General features: G+C 39.9%; 1 protein-coding gene across 1 annotated transcript; it reads right to left on the bottom strand.

Moving 5' to 3' along the window:
• Nucleotides 1-13,721: 13,721 nt before the first annotated feature.
• On the bottom strand, nucleotides 13,722-14,681 carry LOC100773130 (olfactory receptor 7A17-like). Its single transcript, XM_027419575.1, has one exon. It carries the CDS (start codon nucleotides 14,679-14,681, stop codon nucleotides 13,722-13,724), a length of 960 nt encoding a protein of 319 aa, XP_027275376.1.
• Nucleotides 14,682-24,437: the final 9,756 nt, after the last annotated feature.

The raw sequence follows: 24,437 nt of genomic DNA, 5'->3' as shown, positions 1-24,437 counted from the left end.
AAATACTGCTTGTCCATACAACAAGGACATATGTTCAACCATGTTCATAGCAGCATTGTTTGTAATAGACAGAACCTGGAAGCAACCTAGATGCCCCTCAACTGAAGAATGGAAAGAGAAAATGTGGTACATTTATACAATGGAGTACTACTCAGCAGAAAAAAGCAATGGAATCTTGAAATTCGCAGGCAAATGGATGGAACTAGAAGAAACCATCCTGAGTGAGGTAACCCAATCACAAAAAGACAAACATGGTATGTACTCACTCATATATGATTTTTAGACATAGAGCAAAGGTTTACCAGCCTATAATCCTCTACCCCAAGGAAACTAGAAATCATGAATGACTCTAAGGGATAAATGGACCCCAGGAATGGGAAGTGGCATGAACTCCCGAGCTAATTGAGAGCATGAGGGTAGGGGAGTGGGTGCTGCCACAATAAGAGCACAAGATGAAGAGTAGAGGAGAAGAAATGGAGGAGCAGATATATTGAGTTGGGGGAAGAATAGAGGAGAGAGAGCAGGATGAGAGATACCATATCAGAGGGAGCCACTATAGGTCCGAGAAGAGATCTGGAACTAGGAAGATCTCCAGAGACCTATAAGGATGACACGATCTGACAGTCTGGGCAGTGGAGGAGAGGATGGCCTAGAAACCCTTCCCCTAGAATGAGATTGATGAATACTCTCTATGCTATTCTAGAGTCCTCATCCAGTGGCTGATGAGAGCAGAGACAGACATCCACAGAAATACACTGAGCTGAAATCTGGAACTCAGTTGAAGAGAGGGAGGAATGAAGAACGAAGGGGTCTGTACCTGGTTGGAGAAACCCACAGAAACAGTTGGCCTGAAAAAGGGAAAGCATATCGACCCCAGATGCTCTTTGGGAGGACAGTACAGGACTAATCCAGCCCCCTGATCATGGATGCCAATGGGGAGGCCCCTGCACTCCTGGGAGCCTCTGGAGGTGGACTGGCGTTTTGCCCTGATGGGTGGGAGGGGCTTCGAGAGCCCATCCCACTTGAAGGGATTCACTCTGTCTCTGAACACATGGGGAGGGGCCTAGGCCCAGCACAGGAAGATTTGGTGGACTTGGTGGAGCCCTGGTTGGGGGCCCTACCCTGCCTGGGGAGTGGTGGGTGGATGGGGTGGGGGGTAGGTTGGAGGTGGGGGAGAAGGAATGGGGGTGGGGGGAGGGAGAGGGAGAGGGAAAGTACATGTGAAAATATTAATAATTTAATAAAAAAATGCAAAAAATAGACTTATAATCATTTTAAATGAAGATGTTTAGATGCCAGTGTAAGAACACAACAACAACCAGGGCAATTTGTCACCACTAGGACACAGATATTCTACTATAGCAAGCCACGGTTATTCCAACATAGCTGAAGCACAAGTAACAGACCCTAAAACCATCTTTTTGAAGACAACAGAGGGTCTTAAAGAAGAAATGAATGAATCCCTTAAAGAAATCAAGGAAGGAGGTAAGCGTGGGCCTCTTTCAGGCCCACCATCAAAGGCCCTGCTCAGAGCCTTCTGAGACCAAGGGATTAGGGGAACCTTTCCCAGCAGACCAGGCTATCCAGAGTCTGCCAGCTTCCTAGTCCCTCCTCCAATCACAGGAGGACATAAGTGTGGGCCTCTTTCTGGCCCACCTTCCAATGTCCTGCTCAACCTCCTGAGGCTTGTGGCCTGCACACGAGGAACCCATCCCAGCAGAACAGAACATTCAGAGTCTGCCAACATCCCAGTACTAGTACCACCACCACCCACAGGAAGAGAAGAGCCATTGGAAATTGGACTCGCTTGCACCCACCAGAAGAGAACCTTGGTTCTGTATGCACCAGGAGAGGAAGAGAATACACTTGCAACCACTGGAGGAAGGGATGGGAAGAAGACAATATAAAAACACATTCAACAACAGAAAAAACAATATGACACCATCAGAGTCTAAGGACTCAACCCCAACAAGACCTAAACATCCGAACACAGATGAAGCAGAAGAGAATGACCTTAAAAACAATTTCATGACAATGATAGAGGCACTCATAGAGGATATGAGAAAAATACTTTAAAGAAATGGAAGAAAAAAATAAATACAAGAAATCAGAGTTGGGATACACCTCACCCCTGACCTCAGGTGAGTCTGAGAGCTGCTCTGCTCCCCAACCTCCCCAATCAACCCCTTCTGGATTCTGCCTGAGCCTGCCCGGACAAGAGTGGACCTGCCCAGATGTGGAAGGCCCACCCTGAGTCTGGACACACCTCACCCTTGTCCACCCACCGCCCTCTGCCATCTGGCTGCCGCCAGAGGCTGAGCCCTACACCTGCCACCAGAGAGAGGGAGACCACACCTGCACCCACTGGGAGAAGAGATGGGAAGAAGACAGAGTAAGAGCACACTCAACAACAGAAAAACCAATATGACACCACCAGAATATAAGGACTCCACACCAGCAAGATCTGAAAGGCCCAACACAGAGGATGAAGAAGAGATGGACCTCAAAAATTATCTTAGGAAGATGATAGAGACCTTAAAAGAGGAAACAAGAAAATCCCTTAAAGAAATAGAAGAAAAAACAAGCAAAAAATTACATTAAATGGAGGAAAAGACAAACCAAAAAATTCAAGAAATAAATCTCTTAAAGAATCTAAAGAAAGCCAAGAAAAAACAACCAAACAAGTGAAGGAAACATTCAAGGCATGAAAGCTGAAATAGACACAGTAAAGAAAACACAGAATGAGGGGATGCTGGAAATAGAAAGGCTGGATAAACGATCAGGACCTAAAGATATGAGTATAACCAATAGAATTCAAGAGATGCAAGAGAGAATCTCAGTTGTTGAAGACTCACTAGAGGATATAAAGTCATCGACCAAGGAAAATCTGAAGTCCAACAAATCCCTAACACAAAATATCCAGGAAATATGGGACAATGTGAAAAGGCTGAATCTAAGAATAATAGGTATAGAAGAAGGTGAAGAAATATAGCTCAAAGGAACAGAAAACATATTCAACAAAATCATAGAAGACAACTTCCCCAAATGCCTATGAAAGTACAAGAAGATTACAGAACACCAAACAGACTGGGTCATAAAAAGAAGTCCCCTCGACACATAATAAAACAGAATAAAGAGAAAATATTAAGAGCAGCAAAGGAAAAAGGCCAAGTAACATATGAAGGCAGACCTATCAGAATCACACGTAGCTTCTCAATGGAAACTTTGAAAGCCAGAAGGTCCTGGATAGATATCCTACAAACACTAAGGGAGCACGGATGCCAACCCGGACTACTGTACCCAGCAAAACTTTCAATCACTATAAATGGAGAAAACAAGATATTCCATGATGAAACCAGACTTAAACAATACATATCCACAAATCCAGCACTACAGAAAGCTCTGGAAGGAAAACTCCAACCCAACAAAGATAACTACACAGGCAATAGATAATCCAATTTTACCAAAGACAAAAGGAAACAGGAGGGCAAAATGCACACACAATGACACCACCAACAATAAATCCAAAACAAGAACCAACAATCAATGGACATTAATATCCCTCAATGTCAATGGTCTTAACCTGCCCATAAAGAGATACAGGCTAACAGAATGGATACAAAGACAGAATCCATTCTTCTGCTGCATACAAGGAACACACCTCAACTTCAAAGACAGGCGTTACCTCAGAGTAAAGGGTTGGGAAAAGATTTTCCAATCAAATGGGCCTAAGAAACAACCTGGTGTAGCAATCCTAATATTATTCAATTTAGACTTCAAACTAAAATCAGTCAAAAGAGATGAAGAAAGGAATTTCATACTCATCACAGGAAAAGTCCATCAAGATGCAGTTTCAATCCTGAACATCTATGCCCCAAATATGAAGGCACCCACATTTGTAAAAGAAACATTACTAAAGCTCAAACCACACATAAAACCACACACACTTATAGTAGGAGACTTCAACACCCTGCTTTCACCACTAGACAGGACCACCAGACAGAAACTTAACAAAGAAACAAAGGATCTAACAAGTTATGACCCAACTGGGTTTAACAGATATCTATAGAACATTCCATCCAAACACAAAAGAATATACCTTCTTCTCAGCACCACATGGAACCTTCTCCAAAATTGACCACATAGTTGGCAAACAAGAAAACCTCCATAGTTACAAAAGAATTGAAATAACCCCCTGTATCTTATCAGATCACCATGCATTAAAGTTAGAATTCAACAGCAATACAAATTGCAGAAACCTTAAACTCATGCAAATTGAACAATGTGCAATTGCACTATTCAGGGGTCAAGGAAGAAATTAAAAAAAAGAAATTAAAGACTTCCTAGAATTTAATGAGAATGTAGACACAACATACCCAAACTTATGGGACATTCTGAAAGCGTACTAAGAGGGAAGTTCATAGCACTAAGTGCCCACATGAAGAAACTGGAGAATAATCACACTAGAGAATTGACAGAACAACTGAAAGCTTTAAAGAAAAAAGAAGCAAACTCAGCATGGAGGAGTTGATGCCGGAAAATAATCAAACTGAGAGCAGTAACAAAGTAGAAACTAGGAAAACATTACAAAGAATCAATGAAACAAAGAGTTGGTTCTTTGAGAAGATCGACAAGATAGACAAACCTCTACCGAAACTAACCAAAAGGCAGAGAGAGAGCATGCTAATTAACAAAATCAGAAATGAAAAGCGGGATATAACAACAGACACTGAGAAAATCCAGAGAACCTTCAGGTCATACTTTGAAAACCTGTACTCCACAAAATTCAAAAATCTAAAGGAAATGGACAATTTTCTGGATAGATATCACTTACCCAAATTAAACCAAGAACAGATAAGCAGTTTAAACAGACCTATAACCCCTAATGAAATAGAAGCAGTCATCAAAAGCCAAAAGCCCAAGACCAGATGGCTTCTCAGCAGATTCTACCAGAAAGTCAAAAAAGAGGTAATACCAGTACTCCTCAATTGTTCCACACAATAGAAGCAGATAGGACATTGCCAAACTTTTTACGAGGCTACAACCACTTTGATACCCAAGCCACACAAAAATACAACGAAAAAAGGAAAACTACAGACCAATATCCCTCATGAACATTGCTGCAAAAATAATCAACAAAATATTGGCAAATCGAATCCAAGAACATATCAAAAAAATCATCCATTGTGATCAAGTAGGCTTCAGCCCAGGGATGCAAGTATGGTTCAACATACGAAAATCCATCAATGTAATCCACCATATAAACAAACTGAAAAAGAAAAACCACATGATAATCTCACTAGATGCTAAAAAAGCCTTTGACAAAATCCAGCATCCCTTCATGATAAAGATCTTGGCGAGAACAGGAATAACAGGAACATATCTAAACATGATAAAAGCAATATACACCAAACCAACAGCCAACATCAAACTAAATGGAGAGAAACTCAAAGCAATTCCTCCAAAATCAGGAACAAGACAAGGCTGTTCACTCTCTCCATATCTTTCCAATATTGTAATTGAAATTCTGGCTAGAGCAATAAGAAAAGAAAAGGAGAACAAAGGGATACAAATTGGAAAGGAAGAAGTCAGACTCTCACTTTAGCAGATGATACGATAGTCTACATAAGTGACCCAAAAAAACTCTGCCAGGGAGCTCCTACAGCTTAAAGAAGATACCAGAAAATGGAAAGATTTCCCATGCTCTAGGATAGGTAGAATCTGCATAGTAAAAAGGGCAATCTTGCCATTCAATGCAATCCCCATCAAAATCCCAACACAGTTTTTCACAGACCTTGAAACAACAATACTCAACTTTATATGGAAAAACAAAAAACCCAGGATAGCCAAAACAACGCTGTACAATAAAGGATCTTCTGGTGACATCACCATCCCTGACTTCAAGCTTATTATAGAGCCATAGTTCTGAAAACAGCTTGGTATTGGCACAAAAATGGACAGATAGACCATGGAATCAAATTGAAAACCACAATATTAACCCACACACCTATGAACACCTTATTTTTAACAATGATGCTAAATCTATATAATGAAAGAAAGATATCATCTTCAACAAATGGTGCTGGCACAACTGGATTCGGACATGTAGAAGATTGCAGATAGATCCATATCTGTCACCTTGCACAAAACTTAAGTGCAAAAGTGCAAAAAGTGATTTATGGATCAAAGACCTCACCATAAATCCAGCCACACTGAATCTTCTAGAAGAGAAAGTGGGAGATACCCTTGAACGAATAGGCACAGAGACCACTTCCTGAACATTACACCAGTAGCACAGACATTGAGATCTGCAATTAATAAATGCAACCTCCTGAAACTGAGAAGCTTCTGTAAGGCAAAGGACACAGTAAGACAAAACGACCACCCACAGAATGGGAAAAGATTTTCACCAATCCCACATCTGACAGAGGGATGATCTCCAAAATATACAATGAACTCAAGAAGCTACCCACCAAAACACCACACAATGAAATTAAAAAGTGGGGTGCAGAACTAAATAGAGAATTATCAACAGAGGAATCTGAAATGGCTGTAAGACACTTAAGAAAGTGCTCAAAACCCTTGGCCATCAGAGAAATGCAACTCGAAACAACTCTGAGATACCATCTTAGACTGGCCAGAATGGCTAAAATAAAAAACACCAATGACAATCTATGCTGGAGAGGATGTGGAGAAAAAGGAACATTCCTCCATTGCTGGTGGGAGTGCCAACTTGTAAGACCACTTTGTAAATCAGTATGGCCACTCCTCAAGAAAACGGGAATCAGTCTACCTGAAGATCCAGCAATTCCTCTCTTGGGCATATACCCAAATAATGCATGTTCATACAACAAGGACATATGTTCAACCATATTCATAGCTGCATTGGTTGTAATAGCCAGAACCTGGAAGCAACCTAGATGCCCCTCAACTGAAGAATGGATTGAGAAAATGTGGTACATTTATACAATGGAGTACTACTCAGCAGAAAAAAGAATGGAATCTTGAAATTCGCAGGCAAATGGATGGAACTAGAAGAAACCATCCTGAGTGAGGTAACCCAGTCACAAAAAGACAAACATGGCATGTACTCACTCATATATGAATTTTAGACATAGAGCAAAAGATTACCAGCCTACAATCCTCTGCACCAAAGAAACTAGAAAACAAGAAAGAATCTAAGGGAAAAATGCATGGACTCCAGGAATGGGAAGGGGCAGGAACTCCTGAGCTAATTGGGAGCATGAGGCTAGGGGAGAGGGAGCTGCCAGAATTAGAGGAGGAGAAGATGAGAGGAGAGGAGGAAATGGAGGAACAGAAATATTGAGTTTGAGGAAGAATAGAGGAGAGCAAGATGAGAGATACCATATCAGAGGGAGCCATTATAGGTCCAAGGAGAGATCTGGCTCTAGGGAGATTTCCAGAGATCTATAAGGATGACACCAACTGACAATATAGGCAATGGTGGAGAAGATACCCTAAATGCCTTTCCTCTATAATGAGACTGATGACTGCTTTATATGCCATCCTAGAGCCCTCATCCAGGGGCTGATGGAAGCAGAGGTAGACACCACAGATATACGCTGAACTGAACTCTGGAACCTAGTTGCAGAGAAGTAGGAATGAAGATCAAAGGGGTCGGTACCCACAGAAACAGCTGGCCTGAACAAGGGGGAGCACATGGACCCCAGACTGCTGTCTGGGAGGCCAGCACAGGCCTGATCCAGACCCCTGATCATGGATGTCATTTAGGAGGCCTCTGCACTCTAGGGGGCTCTTGATAATGGATTAGTATTTTTCCCTGGTGTAAGAAGGGACTTTGAGAGCCCATCCCACGTGAAGGGATGCACTCTGGCCCTGGACACGTGGGGAAGGGCCCAGTCCCAGCACAGGAAGATTTGGTGGACTTTGCAGAGCCCCATTGAGAGCCCTTCCCTGCCTGGACACATTGGGGAGGGCCTAGGCCTGGCCCAGGATGATGTGGTAGACTTTGGGGAACCCCCCTCGAAGGTCCTATCCTGCCTGGGGAGTGGAGGATGGATGGGGTGTGGGGTAGGTGGGGGGAACGGGAGCTTGGTGGGGAGGGGAAGTAGAGGGAGAAGGGATTGGTATGCAAAGCAAGCTTGTTCCTAATTTGAACTAATAAAAAAACTTTTTAAAAAGAAAAAAATACAAGAAATCAACAAATCTCTTAAAGCCAAGAAAAAAAAAAAACAATCAAACAGATGCAGAAAACAATTCAAGACCTGAAAACTAAAATAGATACACTAAAGAAAACACAAACTGAGGGAATATTGGAAATAGAAAATGTGGGTAAACAATCAGAAACTACAGATGCAAGGATAACTGTTAGGACAGACACCAGGCTGACCCCAGCCCCCTGACTATGGGCAGGCCACACACAGGGATATGTTACTCCATCACATCACTTGTTATGCTTTAAGATCTGTGTGAGGACTCTGTGCATGCGTGGAACCTCAGTGCACATGTGCAGTCTTCCCTTTAAAAGTTATAACTTCCTCTGCCTCCCTCTCTCTGCCTCTTCTTGCTTTCTCCCTTCACTTCACGTCTACTCTCTCATTCTCTCTGTCCCTCTTATCTCTTACTCTCTCTGCTCTGACGACCTCTAATAAACTACAGTTAATGTATCTCTCCTTCTCATGTCTCATCTTGTGCCTTTTTCTAATTTAAGCAAAAGAATAACAATAACCAACAGAATACAGGAGATGGAAGAGAGAATCTCAGGCTTTGAAGACACACTAGGAGAAATAGATTCATCAACCAAAGAAAATCTTAAGACCAACAAATCCCTAACACAAAATATCCAGGAATTATGGGACAACATGAAAAGGCCAAACTTTAAAATAACAGATATACAAGAAGGTGAAGAGGCCCACCTCAAAGATACAGAAAAGAAATTCAACAAAATCATAGAAGAAAATTATCCCAACCTAAAGACAGACATGTCAATGAAAGTACAAGAAGCTTATAGAACACCAAAATAGAGTGGACCACAAAAAAAGCCCCTCATCACATAATAATCAAAGCCTCAAACATACAGAATAAAGACAGAATATTAAGACCAGCAAAGGGAAAAGGCCAAGTAACATATTAAGGCAAATCTATCAGAATTATACCTTACTTCTCCATGGAAACTCTGAAAGCCAGGTCTGGATAGATATTCTATCAACACTAAGAGACCACAGATGCCAGCCAAGACTACTATGCCCAGCAAAGCTTTCAATCAATATAGATGGAGAAATCAAGATATTCCATGACAAAACCAGATATAAATAATACATATTCACTAATCCAGTCCTGCAGAAAGTTCTGGAAGGAAAATTCCATCCTAAGGAAGTTAACTACACTCACAAAAAAATAGGTAATAGATAATCCCAATTTACTAATAGACAAAAGAAAAATGGAATGGAAATCTACACACAATACCACCAACAACAACAAATCCAAAACAAACCAGAATCAACAATCAATGGTCATTAATATCCCTCAATATTAATGGTCTTAACTCGCCTATAAAAAGACACAGGCTAACAGAAAGGATACAAAGACAGAATCCATCCTTATGTTGTATACAAGAAACACACCTCAACTTCAAAGACAGACATTACCTCAGAGTTAAGGGTTGAAAAATTTTTTTCCAATCAAATGGACCCAAGAAACAAGCTGGTGTAGCAATCCTAATATCTAACAAATTAGACTTCAACTAAAATCAATCAAAAGAGATGAAAAAGGTCATTTCATATTCATCACAGGAAAAATACATCAGGAAGGTGTCTCAATTCAAAACATCTATTCCCCAAATACAAAGGTACCCATGTTCATAAAAGAAACATTACTAAAACTCATATCATATATAAGAACTCACACAGTTATACTGGGACACTTCATCACCCTACTCTCACTACTGAAGAGGACCACCAGACAGAAACTTAACAAACGACAAAGGAAGTAACAGAAGTTATGACGATAACTTAATGGGATTAACAGACATCTATAGAGCATTCCATTCAAATACAAAAGAATATACCTTCTTTTCCACACCACATGGAACCTTCTCTAAAATTGGCCACCCACATACTCGGCAACATAACAAACCTCAACAGGTAAAAATAAAATGGAATAACCCCCTGTGTCTTATTAGACCACCATGCTTTAAGGTTAGAATTCAGCAACAACACAAATTGTAGAAAACCTAAAAACTCATGGAAAATGAACAACACACAATTGCACAATTCCTGGGTCAAGGAAGAAATAAAGAAATGAAAGACTTCCTAGAGTTCAATGAAAATGAAGACACAACATACCCAAACTTATGGGATACTTTGAAAGCAGTACTAAGAGGAAATTCATAGCTCTAAGTGCCCATGTGAAGAAACTAGAGAATAGTGACACCAGAGAATTGACAGTACAACTGAAACCTCTGGAACAAATAGAAGCAAACTCACCCCGGAGGAGCAGACACCCAGGAAATAATCAAACTGAGGGCAGAAATCAATAAAGGCAAAACAAAGAAAACAAAGAATCAATGTAACAAAAGAGTTGATTTTTTGAGAAAATCAACAAGATAGACAAACTTTTATTCAAACTTATGCAGAGAGAGAACATGAAAATTAACAAAATCAGAAATTAATAGGGATATAACAACAGACACTGAGGAAATCAAGAGAATCATCAGGTCATAATTTGAAAACCTGTACTCCACAAAATTCTCAAATTTAAAGAAAATAGACAATTTTCTGGATAGATATCACTTACCAAAATTGAATCAAGAACAGATAAGCAACTTAAACAGACCTATAAACCCTAACAAAATAGAAGCAGTCATCAAAAATCTCCCAACCAAAAAAAAGCGCAGGGTCAGATGGCTTTAGTGCAGAATTCTACCAGAAATTCAAAGAGCTAATACCAATATTCCTCAAATTGTTCCACACAATAGAAGCAGAAAAGTCATTGCCAAACTCTTTTTTACAAGGCTACAATTACCTTGGTACCCAAGCCACACAAAGACACAACTAAAAAAAGAGAACTACAAACCAATATCCCTCATGAAAATCGATGCAAAAATACTCAATAAGATACAGGCAAACAGAATCCAAGAACACATCAGAAAAATCATCCACCATGATCAAGTAGGCTTCATCCCTGGGATGCAGGATTGGTTCAACCTACAAAAATCTATCAAAGTAATCCACCATATAAATAAACTGAAATAACCACATGATCATCTCATTAGATGTTGAAAAAGCCTTTGACAAAATCCAATACCCCTTCATGATAATGGAGAGGTCAGGGATAAAAGGAACATACCTAAACATAATAAACCCAATATACAGCAAGCCAACCACAAACATCAAACTAAATGGAGAGAAACTCAATGTGGTCCCCCTAAAATCAGGAACAAGGCTGAATAAGAGGATATTGAGTTCCCTGAAACTGTAGCTACAGGTGGCTGTAATCAGTATTATGGCTGCCTGCTGAAAATCAAACACAGATCTTCTGGAAGAGCAATCAGTGCTCTAAACTACTGAGTCATCTCTCTAGCCCCAAACAATTGTATGTTCTAAGGCAAGAGAGCTATAATTATACAAATGATCCTTGGTTATACATGCAGACCCGCTATTGAATATAAACTTAAGAGAAGATAGCAGAGCTAAGAGGGATATCCTCTCTACCTAACAATTACATTTTGCAGCATTTGTATTTTATCAGTCTATTTTATTTTAGCTTGGTTTCATACACATCTAATGCTGGCATTGTCACCAAAGGTTAAAAAATAAAGCTGAGTTCAATGATCAAAGTCAGCTTCCTGGTGTTTTGATACTTGTTTGAATACCAGGTGACAGGATTTACAATTATTCTACTCTAAAAGTCAATTTCGTACAATTAGGTTACAATGTAAACAGAAAACGATGATGCTGTAAGTCCTCAAAAGACTTTAAAATGAAGAGGTTCTCAAGAATCAATGCAGTATATAAGGATGATGACTCTCTCCAGTCACACAAAATTTGGTGTCATGACTTAGTTTAGCTCAGGATACATTTCATGTCCATCAATAGTTAAGAGTCATATTTGCCAACAGCACAAACATTTCCAGGCAGCAACTGAAAAGTAATTCAATGAAGCAACATGAAATGCATCAGCCAATCCTGAAACCTAGGGAACACAAACTACTATTTTCACAGTTCCAATAGTAGAAACAGAACATGAAAAAGAAGTATTTTACATAATAATATAAAGTTGTTTAATGATGTAAAGTTGTTTGCTTTGTCATATTAAAGTCCTTCATGACTTTAAGGTCGTATCTTTAATATTCAAATTTTTCTCTCCATGTAAACTTTAGGTGAGGTAATCAGCTTTTGCCAGTAACTACAGCATTTATTATGTACTCTGCAATTACCAAGGGACAGTGTTGAGAAAATAAAATCAAGGGTGCAGTTGAGAAGACATTTTATGTTAATGTCTGCATGAGTATAATGAGGTAAGGTGTGAAATAAAATAACAATGAGGAATTAATGAGGAATTAATGGCATAGGTCAGTGTAGAACACATGCTCTGTATGCACAAGTCCCTGGGTTCAGTCCTCAAAGTGAAAGAGATGAAGATACAAGGAGAGGACAGAGAGGTGAGAAAAAAAGAAGAAACAAAAAGAGAGAAACAAAGGTAGAGAGTCTGGGAAGAAAGGGAAAGACAAACTTTAGAACTCAGAAAGTAGAGGAAGGAGGTTCATAAGGTCAGCCTGGGTCACTCAGTAGTCTATGTTTCAAAAGAAAGAAAAATGAAAGAATGATGAAAGGACACAAAAATTGTGGCTCTAATTTTAAATACATTTGTAGTTATTCTTTGAGATTTTTGCATATGTATATCAAATATTTTTATTACATCCATACCCTACTGCTCCAACTCCTTCTATGTCCCCTTACTATGTCCCCCTCCTATTACATGTCTCCTATAATTTCTTTTAATAACCTACTGAGTCTAATTAGTGTTGGCCATATGCACATGTATGAGGGCCCACGCACAGGACCAGGGATCAAGCGCCCAAACACGAACAATCCTCTCTCCACTTGCAGCCATTAACTGCTGATAGCTCTTCAGCTAGGAGTGGGATCTAGCAAGCCTTTTCAACTACACACTGGACTCTTGACTGGTTAGATTTTATGGAGGTCTTGTATAGACAACTATAGTTACTGTGGGTTCATGATTGTAACAGTCATGCTATGTCCAGGAGACAAAGTTTCCCAGTGGTACCTGAAACCACTGATTTTTATGACTTTCTGTCCCCTCATCAATTATGTTTTATGAGGCTATGGAGGGTGTTTCACATTTTCCGATGCTATAAAATTAATTGCCAAATGGAATTGTTTTCATGGGAGGATCAAATTTAAGAATACTCCTTTAGTGACAGGGAAAAATCCTCAATATATATTTTCCAAAATAAATCATTCACCAGAATTCCCAGTCATTCTCTAAATGAGGCAGCCATTAATATGGGATTCTTATCCAAGGATGGGAATATGTTGGGGAAAGTAGGAAATGGCAATGGATTACAGATACCAGAAGGAATGAAAGGGACGAACTTGAATTGTATAATAAAACAATAAAGGTGAGGTAAAAGGTAGAAGATGAAAGATTAAGATTTTGTTATTCAATCTAATCAATGGACTGTAATGTAAAACATTGACTACTACAAAACAGGCATGCTATGATAGAGAATCCATTGGTCTGCTTCTAGTTATACTCCCTAACAGGAGTTTTAGTGCTGTCTTTATGTCTTTGTTCCTCAGACTATAAATGAAGGGGTTCAGCATGGGAGTGACCACAGTATACATCAATGAAGCTGTGGCAGTGTCATGTGAGTTTTGAGTCACAGCAGAACTGAGGTACACTCCCAGGAGGGTGCAATAAAATAAAGAGACAACTGAAAGGTGAGAGGCACAAGTGGAAAATGCTTTGTACTTCCCCTGAGCTGAGGAGATTGCACGTATGGAGGACACTATCTTGGAGTAAGAGTAAAGGATGCCAGACAGGGGACCCACAGCCAGTAACATGGCTGTAATGTAAATTACCATGTCATTAATAAAAGTGTCAGAGCAGGCATGGTGTACCACCTGATTAAGTTCACAGAAAAAGTGAGGGATTTCCAAGTTTGTGCAGAATGAGAGCCTTAGAGCCAAAAAGCTGTGTAACAGGGAATTTAGGACACCTATGATCCAGCATACTAGAATCAGCAATCCACAGTGTCTTGGGTTCATGATGACTGTGTAGTGCAGAGGGTGACAGATGGCCACATAGCGGTCATAGGCCATCACAGTCAGAAGAAAGATGTCTAAACCTGAAAAAAGCAGTAAGAAGTACATCTGGGTGATGCAGCCTGCATAGGTGATGATCTTGCTCTGTGTCTGGATGTTCACCAGCATCTGTGGGACAGTGGTCGAGGTGAAGCAGATGTCCACAAAGGACAGATTGGAGAGGAAGATGTACATGGGCGTGTGCAGGTGGCTGTCCACAATGATGGCCATGATGATGAGTAGGTTGCCAAAAACAGTCACTAGGTACATGGAGAGGAAAAGTCCAAATATGAGAGGTTGAATTTGAGGTTGATTCTCTGAAAATCCCAGAAGAAGGAATTCTGAAAGTTGAGTATCATTTCCTTCTTCCATGTGTTTGATATGCCTACCAAAAGAAGAATTTGAAAAGGACTCAGTCATCCATCAATAACTTGACATCAATGCTTCCTCCCTCCCTCCTTCCTTCCTTTCATTTGTATTATGGACCAGTAGACCCGATTTGTGATGCCCATGTATTCATGGGTGTGTGACTCTACACTGAGGCTGGGGCATGGTCAACCTACCAGGGACCACACCTTTGAAGAAAACTGATTCTCTTCAGCAGCCATCACTGTAAATGACTCCTTGGCTAGGGATGAGACCTTGTTATCCCCTCCTTTGTGGAGGAATGTTGATTGGTTTGATCTTGTGAAGGTCATTTAAAGGCTGTGAGTTCATTAGTTCACTGGTTTTGTCATGTCCAGCAGCCACTATTTCACAAAGCCCTCCCTGTTCTCAGCATCTTACTATCTGTTTCCTTTCCTGTGGTGTTCCCTGAGGCTAGTGGGGAGGCCTATGCTATAGAAGTCTCATTTAGAGCTCAGTATGCCGTAGACACTTATTCTCTACACGTTGATTAGTTATGGGTTTTTATAATATCCATTGTCCACTGGAAAACGTTTCTCAGATGGAAACTAACGAATTCACTGATTACATATAAATATTCAGAAGAAAATTTATTTTTCATTTAACAAAATAGCAGCAGTAAGTTCTTACCAGAACCCATGAATTCCACAACCAACAGGCTCTTGGCCAAAAAACTTAGCCAAGAACTCTAACCATTAAGTGACCCTGCAAGCCCAATTTATTTTTCAATTTTATATGAATTCTGAGGAGATTCCTTGTGTTATTTCTGATTAGTAATGTCTGTATCACACTCAACCTCTGCCCAAAGATAATCTATTAAATGAACTTTAGGACTGTGACATTCTACTGGCTCCCTCCCTCAAATTTGGACTTCTTTGATTACAGATATCTCCCTACCATGGTCTTCTTAGCCCACACAACTGGAATGACTACATTGATAAGTATAGATGTTATCCTTCATCAAAGAACCTTATTTTAAAGTATACAGAGAACATTACAGAAATCTACAACTTTTCAAAATGCATAGAACAACAGCCTGTGTGTACCCAATCCAAGGGATACATTTAAAACTAAACCTATGTCTTAAAGAGTATCACCAGAGATGGGGGCGGGGAGAAGACTGTAAAAAACAAAGGACTAGAGAGTTTGCTGGGTTTGTAGCTATAACAGGAAAGCAAATACCTAGTTATCCAAGTCCAAATGCTCAGCCCTGAAATCATATACATATAAGCAGTAATAAATAGGTTCAGCTGATCATATATAAGAGGGTACCTTAACTGCCCTTCCCTGTAAACATATTGATGACTACCTTAATTGTCATCATAGAACTTTCATCCAGTAACTGATGGAAGCAGGGGCAGAGATCCACAGCTAAGCACTGGAACAAACACCTAGAGTCCAGTCTTAGAGAGGGAGGAGTGATAACATGAGCAAAGGGCTCAAGCCCAAGATGGGCAAACTCACAAAAATAGCTGATCAGAGCAAAAAGGAGCTCACTGACTCCAGAATGTCAGCTGGGGAACCTGTGGCCCTCTGAATGTGGTGACAATTCGGGGGGCTTGGGCAGTTTGTGGGGCCACTGGCAGTAGAACCAGGATTTATCTCTAGTGCATGAACTGGCATTTTGGAGCCCATTCCCTATGGAGAGACACCTTACCCAGCCTATATACATGGGGGAGGGCCTTGGTCCTGCCTCAAGTGATGTGACAGACTTTGTTGATTCCCCATGGGGGGCCTCAGCCTCTCTGAGGAGTGGATGAGGGTTGGGGTTAGGAGAAGGTGGGGAGAGCAGGAGGACCTGAGGGAGAGGAAACTAGGATTGGTATGTAAAATAAGATTGTATTTGACTTAAATTAAAACAATTAATTTAAAAAAACATAATATATTAATATGTGTTTATTTATGTATTTATATTAGATATTACAACAATATAATATATAATAATTATATAATGTATATTATATATTATCTATAATATTATGTGTTATATATTATCTATAATAATTATATATTAAGCCATTGACAAAATTCAACATCCCTTCATGATAAAGGTCTTGGAGAGAATAGGGATACAAGGAACATTCCTAAACATAATAAAGGCAATATACAGTAACGCAACAGCCAACATCAAATTAAATGGAGAGAAACTCAAAGCAACCCCACTGAAATCAGGAACAAGTCAAGGCTGCCCACTCTCTGCATATCTATTCAACATAGTACTCAAAGTTCTAACTAGAGCAATAAGTTAACAAAAGGAGATCATGGAGACACAAATTGGAAAAGAAGTCAAACTCTCACTATTTGCTGATGATATGACAGTTTACATAAGAGACCCCAAAAATTCTACCAGAGAACTCCTACAACTGATAAACACCTTCAGTACTGTAACAGATACAAGATTAACTAAAAAAAATCAGTAGCCCTCTTATATATAGATTATAAACAAATCAGAGAAGCATCACCATTTACAATAGCCACAAATAACATAAAATACCTTGGGGTAACTCTAACCAAACAAGTGAAAGACCTGTATGACAAGAACTTCAAGTCTTTAAAGAAAGAAATTAAAGAAGATACCAGAAAATGGAAAGATCTCCCATGCTCATGGATAAATGTGATACATAGTAAAAATGGCAATCCTACCAAAAGTAATCTACAGATTCAATGCAATCCCCATCAAAATCCCAGCACAATTCTTCACAGACTTTGAAAGAGCAATACTCAACTTTATATGAAAAAAAACAGGATAAACAAAACAATCCTGTACAATAAAGGATCTGTGGACATCACCATCCCTGACTTCAAGCTCTCCTATAGAGTTATAGTAATGAGAACAGTTTGCTACTGGCACAAAAACAGACAGCTGGAAAAATGGAATCAAATCAAAGACACTGATATCAACTTATACACCTATGAACACCTGATTTTTGACAAAGAAGCTAAAAATATAAAAGGGAAAAAGAAAACATGTTCAAATGGTGTTGTTACAACTGGCGGTCAACATGTAGAAGAATGCAAATAGATCTATATCTATCGCAATGCACAAAACTCAAGTCCAAGTGGATCAAAGACCTCAATATAAATCCATCCACACTGAACCTCATAGAAAGGAAAGTGGGAAATACATTTTAATGCATAGGCACAGAAAACCACTTCCTAAATAAAACACCAGAAGCACAGACACTGCGGGCAACAATTAATAAATGGGACGTCCTGAAACTGAGAAGTTTCTGTAAAGCAAAAATCTCAGTCCACAAGACAAAACGGAAGCCTAGAAATGGGAAAAGATCTTCACCAACCCCACTTCTGACAGAGGGCTGACCTCTGAAATATATAAAGAACTCAAGAAACTAGACATTAAACTACCAAATGATATGATTAAAAATGAGGTATAGATTTAAAGAGAAAATTCTCAACAGAACAAGCTCAAATGGTGGAAAGACATTCAAAGAAATGCTCAACATTCTTAGTTACCAGGGAAATGCACATCAAAACCACTCTGAGATTCCATCTTACACTGATCAGAATGACTAAGATCAAACACACCAATGACAGCTTATGCTGGAGAGGATGTGGAGAAAGGGGAACACTCCTCAATTTCTGGTGGGAGTGCAAACTTGCACAGCCACTGTGGAAACCAGCATGGTGATTTCTCAGAAAATTAGGGGCATATACCCAAAGGAGGCACATTTATACCACAAGGACATTTGCTCAACTATGTTCATAGCAACATTATTTACAATAGCCCTGGTTCCTTGGCCCTGTGGCTTTGAGCCTTCATAGAGGCAGCCCAACATGGTTGAAGCACACAGTCAAATAAAGGCACTCATCCAAGGCCTTGGGATATAACTTATCAGATAAGAATGCTTGCCCAAGGACCTGTGTTCAGATGCTATGACCTATATTTTACAAAAGATGCCAGGCTTGTGCCTATAAGCCCAGTGCTACAGGAGAAAGAGGTAGGAAGATCACTAGGATTCCCAGGTGGACACAGCACCTCCAGGTTCAGTGACAGAGTTCATAACAGAGACAGGGTACCTGAAGTCCCCCACTGCACGTACACAGTGCACCTACACACACACACACACACACACACACACACACACACACACACTGCTCATAAAGTAAAAGAAATGGAGAGGGAAGGAGGGAGGGAGGAGGTAGAGAAAGAGGGGTGATAGAGAGGGAAAGAGATGCCCTTTTACCCCAAGGCTATGAAGCAAAATGGAAAGGAAAAACTGGGGTGCAACACTGTCCACTCAGTTCATAGTCCAATAACCTAAAGACTTCTACTAGGCCCCTATTTTGACAGTTCTACCACCTCCCAATAGCACCACTTTGGAGTTAAAGCTTTAACACACAACCATTTGGGGGACACTCAAGATGCACACTACAGCAAGTGGAATGCAGAAAAAGAAATACAATAACAGGCAATTGTTTATGGATATATTGCCTTTCATAGGTGCTTTGAGATCATTGGACAAGGTCACATTCATACACAGTCATCAAGGAAGACAGGGTGGATCCCAAGAATGCATCTGGGACTGTCCATATAAGGAAGAACATACATGCAAGGCCTCAAGGAAGATATTTCTTGCAATTATTTAATTTGGACAAGGAAGTAAAAGCTGTGAAAAGAATTAGGAGGAGGGTGAACATTTATGAATGATATCATGAAATCATGGGTGCATAAGCCAGGTGTGGCAGTAAACCCCTATAATTACAAGCATTCCAGCAGGCTGAGGCAGAGTATGTCATGAGCATGAGAATTTGATAGCAGTCTATAAAATAACGAGACTCCCATCTGAAATTTACTTGAAAAGAAGTTTGATGTAGCTGTGTGACAATGATGGGTTCCGTAAGTGTCATACAGAAAAAAAACGACCTAAGAATTTTTATTCATGCAGACATTTCTAAACACGGGTTACTACGTTTGCGCATTAGGAAAGTGACTCCATGGATCTTCCTTGAAAGAAGTATATCTGTCTTTGTTCCACAGATTGCCTTGGGTTCTGGCCTAGTAATTTGGTCAAGTCTTGTATAGATTGCCTTGAAGATCCCCTACACACACACACACACACACACACACACACACACACACACACACACACGTGAAGGCCTTGTAAATACTGTGTTGTGTCAATTTGACACATTTAGAATCACATGGGCCAAATGTCTTAACTGAGGAATTAACTATAACAGGTTGGCTCGTGGGTATGTCTGGGGATAATTGTTTTGATTATTTATTGATGTGGAAAGATGTTTCCATTGTGGGTGGCACCGTTTCCTAGACAGGGATGTTCTGAACTGTGTAAACGAGGAGAAAACCAAAGGCATCCTATGCCTATTTGTTACCCTTTGTCTTTGATACTGAATATGATGTGGAAAACTCCTTTGAGTTCCTGTGAGTGTGACTCCTCTGCTATAATGGACTGTAACATGTAATTCTAAGCTGGACCAGCCTGTTTCTCCTGTAACCTTTGTTTTCTGAGTATTTTGTCACAGAAATAGACATGAAACTTGAATAAAAACCATTGTCTTTTTACACCTGGCTACACTAGGAAAATTGTCACTGCCACATCATCTTTTTGTTTCATTAAGGCCTATTTTCAGATCCAAGAAACATTTTATTGTTGTGTACTAACTATACCACACCATTAGATAGTAATATCTCCATTTATGTATGTACCATATTTTAGTGTATCAGTGTATCAATCCATTCTCTTTGCTTTTGCTGCACCCTTCCTCTAAATATTCTGCCTTCTACTTTCAGGACTTTTAACCATTTTTATTATATTGTTTTGCTTGTTTGTCCATTGAGTGTGTGTGTGTGTGTGTGTGTGTGTGTGTGTGTGTGTGTGTGTGTGTGTGTGTGTGTGTTTTGTCAGAAGACAAGTCAGTTCTCGAGTCATCAGGCTTCACAACAATCTTCTTCGAGAGCTGAGCCATCTTTCTGCTCCATTTGCATGACTTTTAAAACTTGGCTTTCCAAGCAGGAAAACTGGTCCCACCCTTTGCTTGTTGCTGCCAGAGGTGAATTGGTCAGGGCAATGCTGCAGAACTCACCCTGGTGGTGAGGACAGAGGAGAACTGGCAGACAGACATTCCTACAGCAGCATAGGCCAGAAACAGTGCTATGACTTGGCCAGCCCAAACATTCACCCCATCTATGACCTGTTGGAGCTCATGAAAGGACATGACCTGCAGACCCAGAGCTTCAGGATCTCTACAACATGGGGAAACAAAAGGATATCCAAGAAGAGTACCAGTGAGGGCCAAGCATCAATAGTGTGGTAGAAACCAGAGGCCTCAAACCAGACCAATGACTTTGCAGTGAACATTTGCAAGTAAAAATCCATGGACAAAGGGTTTCCTGTATGACTCACAGTGTCACACTGCTGCTTCCACGACAAGATTTGTAATATTTTTCCCCTTTTCCTCTTAAATTTTGTTTTATTGGGGGGGTGCAAGGTGGATGGGAAGGGACAGAGAAATGAATGGTTTCAAGATACATGATGTACAAGACACAAAGAATAAATAAAAAGAAAGTAAAAATGGACTTTGTATATATGAGATATTTGTGTGACAATTAAATAACTGCTCAGTAAAGACGGAACTGAAGTAAGTCGATTTCAGAGACAAAAACAATGAAATGAGATGATTCCCATGAGAGTAGGAGGAAGAGTAGCTTCTTGGTCATGAGAGATGTTCTGCTTCCAATTCTGTATCATGACATCCAGCAAACACAGTAAATGAGGAAAAGAATTTACTCCAAATGAAAAGTGGCCTTTGCTACTTTAGAGACATTTAGTGATGTAGACTCTAAAAAGAGAAAGATGGCCATGACAATAAAACCACAATTCAAAAGGATCAGAGCCAACAAAATATATCAGTAGGTAGATGTACCTCCCACCAGTCCACACAGGCTGGACTGACTATCTGGGAGACACATGATGGAAGGACAGAGGACATTCCTGCAAGTTTTACACACACACACACACACACACACACACACACACACACACACACACACACACTGTTGTGGTGGCACTTGGGTGTTCACATGAATAAACCAATTGATATTTGCATAAATAAAAGAAATATGCAAAGAATGCCTGGATTGGGGTATTTACCTATGAAACAACAAAAAGCTTCTTTTCCCTTTGTCTACACCATGTCTGTGTGACCTACCAGCTTGTATGGAGGACCAGTGAATTGATACTTCAATTTTATCATGTATTAAGCTTTTCTTTCTTAATACTAGGGTTTGGATTTTTACTCTTCTTAGATAAATTTCATGTGTACTCTCAAGTATTTATTTCAGGGATCATTAATATGCAAAAGTACCACCAGTACAAGGGGTCACAGAGCCCTTCTTAACAAAGTATGTGGATTTTGGGGTAAGACCGTCTTTAGTTGCATAAGTTCTGATGAACCAACCAGGCTACAATGGATAGTTCCAAAATCATGCATGCAGCCATGATTATACTTACTCAGTAACAGAACAAAACAAAAAGACTTAAGTATGTAAAAGTGACTCCTAGTAAGAAGGTCAGGGGTTATCAGAGGAGGCAGACAGGAAAGGGTGAGGTAGAGCAAAGATTATAATACACGTATGTGTCAAATTGCCAAGGAACAAATTTAGTCATTAACCAAGGCATCTCCAGTATTGCTGCACAGACTTTTCCATCATAATACTAGGGCAAATCTGTCCTATTACACTGACAAACTTCCAATGTCTACTTAAACCCTGAAAGACACCATGGCAGCAAGCACTAATACCATGCTTTATCCCAGCTATATGCCATTCATTTGGATATTTCTTATCAATGCAACATTATATTCATCATAAAATAAAAAGACATGCAATTTTTTGGTATATGTAACTTAACATGCAATGCTTTGTCTGTACATTCCATAATTTCCAGGGTCCAGAAGATAAGTTCTCATTTATATGGAATTTTTATGAGTTCACAAAACCATCATTTTATGATTATCATTCCAAAACTATCACTTAAGGATTAATTCTCACCCCAATTACTGAGCTCAGTGGATTCTTTTCTTTCCAGCTTCATGAACCAATGTATTCCAGGACCAACCCAGAAAGCCTCCCTTGTGTCTCCTAGTCTTGGCTAGGCTAACTTTTCTCTCATGTACATTTTCTGTTCTTGTTTTCTGAACTCTTGCAGAAATACCAGCAGAGCTCCAGGACTCACCTAGATTGACCTCTGAAAGGTAGGTCTGTGCATCAAAGTCCCAAATCCCCTCTGAATGGCTGATGAAGGAGAACTGAAGCTGTGCTTGGCACATGAAGCAGAAAAAACAGAGGCATTAATCCCCAGCCAGGGTTAGGACTTCAAAATGAGAAAATTAATGTGTAGCTCAAGTTTGCAAATCAGAAGGACTACACTGGGGAGACACTCAAAGATGACAGCAGCGTCTCCTTTGAGAATATTTTTCTCCTGTTATCCCAGCCCCTAAGCACATGATTTCCCCATGGGACATTGCTCTGCCTAGAAAGAAAATTGTTCCTGAAGATTGACTGTTCTCAAAAGAATAGGTGAAAACCCCAGGTGACCAGTTGTTGTTCCTTCCCCATGAACACTCTTGCTTTAACCTCCTCCTAGCTTACTTCATCCTGATTTAATATTTTCACCAAAGTCTAAAGCGATGAAACTTGACTTAAATATGTCTCAAATCACCAAAGCATTGTATTCCATTCATGATTTTGTTCATGATGTGAGACCTGAGTCCTATGTTAGTTGGCTTCATTGCTCTTTTTCCAAAGCAATGAAGGGTGTATTCCTTGTAAGGCAAATAGAAAAATTCTATTCATGCCATTTTTCACGAGACATATAATGATTGAATACATTCCAATCTCTTAGACATTTTTTTCTAAAATCAGCTACTTGTTTCTTTGGGTTTGAATATAGCCATTGACAACTGTTATTAAGAGACTGGTTGCAAATTTGCAAAAGTGAAGTTCAGGTAGTTCTGTGCTACATCCCAAGGTACAAATAAGAAACAGCTAGATTTAGAGTAGAACTCCACAAATGATTTTTCCTGTTTTCTTTAAATGTTTTCATTATATGCCATGTATTTGTGTGTGTGTGTGTGTGTGTGTGTGTGTGTGTGTGTGTGTGTGTACGAGTGCGAGTGCCCTTACTATGACACATTTCCTCAAACAAGGGAAGAACTTTAAGGAGCCATTTCTCTTTCTCGGTATGGACTCTTGTTAATGAACTCAGTTTGTCACACAAGAGACTTTACAAACTGAACTACTTCATCAGCCCTCATTTCTACTTTTTACACTTACTGTCATTGATCAGATATGATTCTGCCTCTGAGCATCTGATAGGATGAGGGCAAAGGTGATGGTCAGCATCAGAAATGATCAAGAGGAGCTCTAATTCGAAAACCCCCCTCCTCAGCCCATACTCCCACCCATCTCAATGTCCATCCTCCATCTCCCTTCCCATAAAGGAGGCAACTCAAAGGTCAGCACTGGGGGAGTGAGGAATCCTGTCTAGATCAAGACTCTTCTAACTTGAATGGAAGGACTCTTTTGAAGATTTGCAAAAATGAAGGTTCTGATATGCTGAATCTAGGAAGGTCCTACAGATCCTGCATTTATGACTGGCTATAAGACAGTAAAGTACAGCAGCAGAGGATGCCAGATAGGACTTTATAAATCAACTAACTTTTAATGAAACATAATACATT

Source organism: Cricetulus griseus, chromosome 5, assembly GCF_003668045.3.
Source record: "Cricetulus griseus strain 17A/GY chromosome 5, alternate assembly CriGri-PICRH-1.0, whole genome shotgun sequence".
NCBI lineage: Eukaryota > Metazoa > Chordata > Mammalia > Rodentia > Cricetidae > Cricetulus > Cricetulus griseus.
This window is presented reverse-complemented; position numbering and strand designations above follow the sequence as displayed.

What these genes read in the sequence shown, in the direction of transcription:
- LOC100773130 (XM_027419575.1), bottom strand. Translation starts at nt 14,681, where the DNA reads ATGGAAGAAGGAAATGATACTCAACTTTCAGAATTCCTTCTTCTGGGA.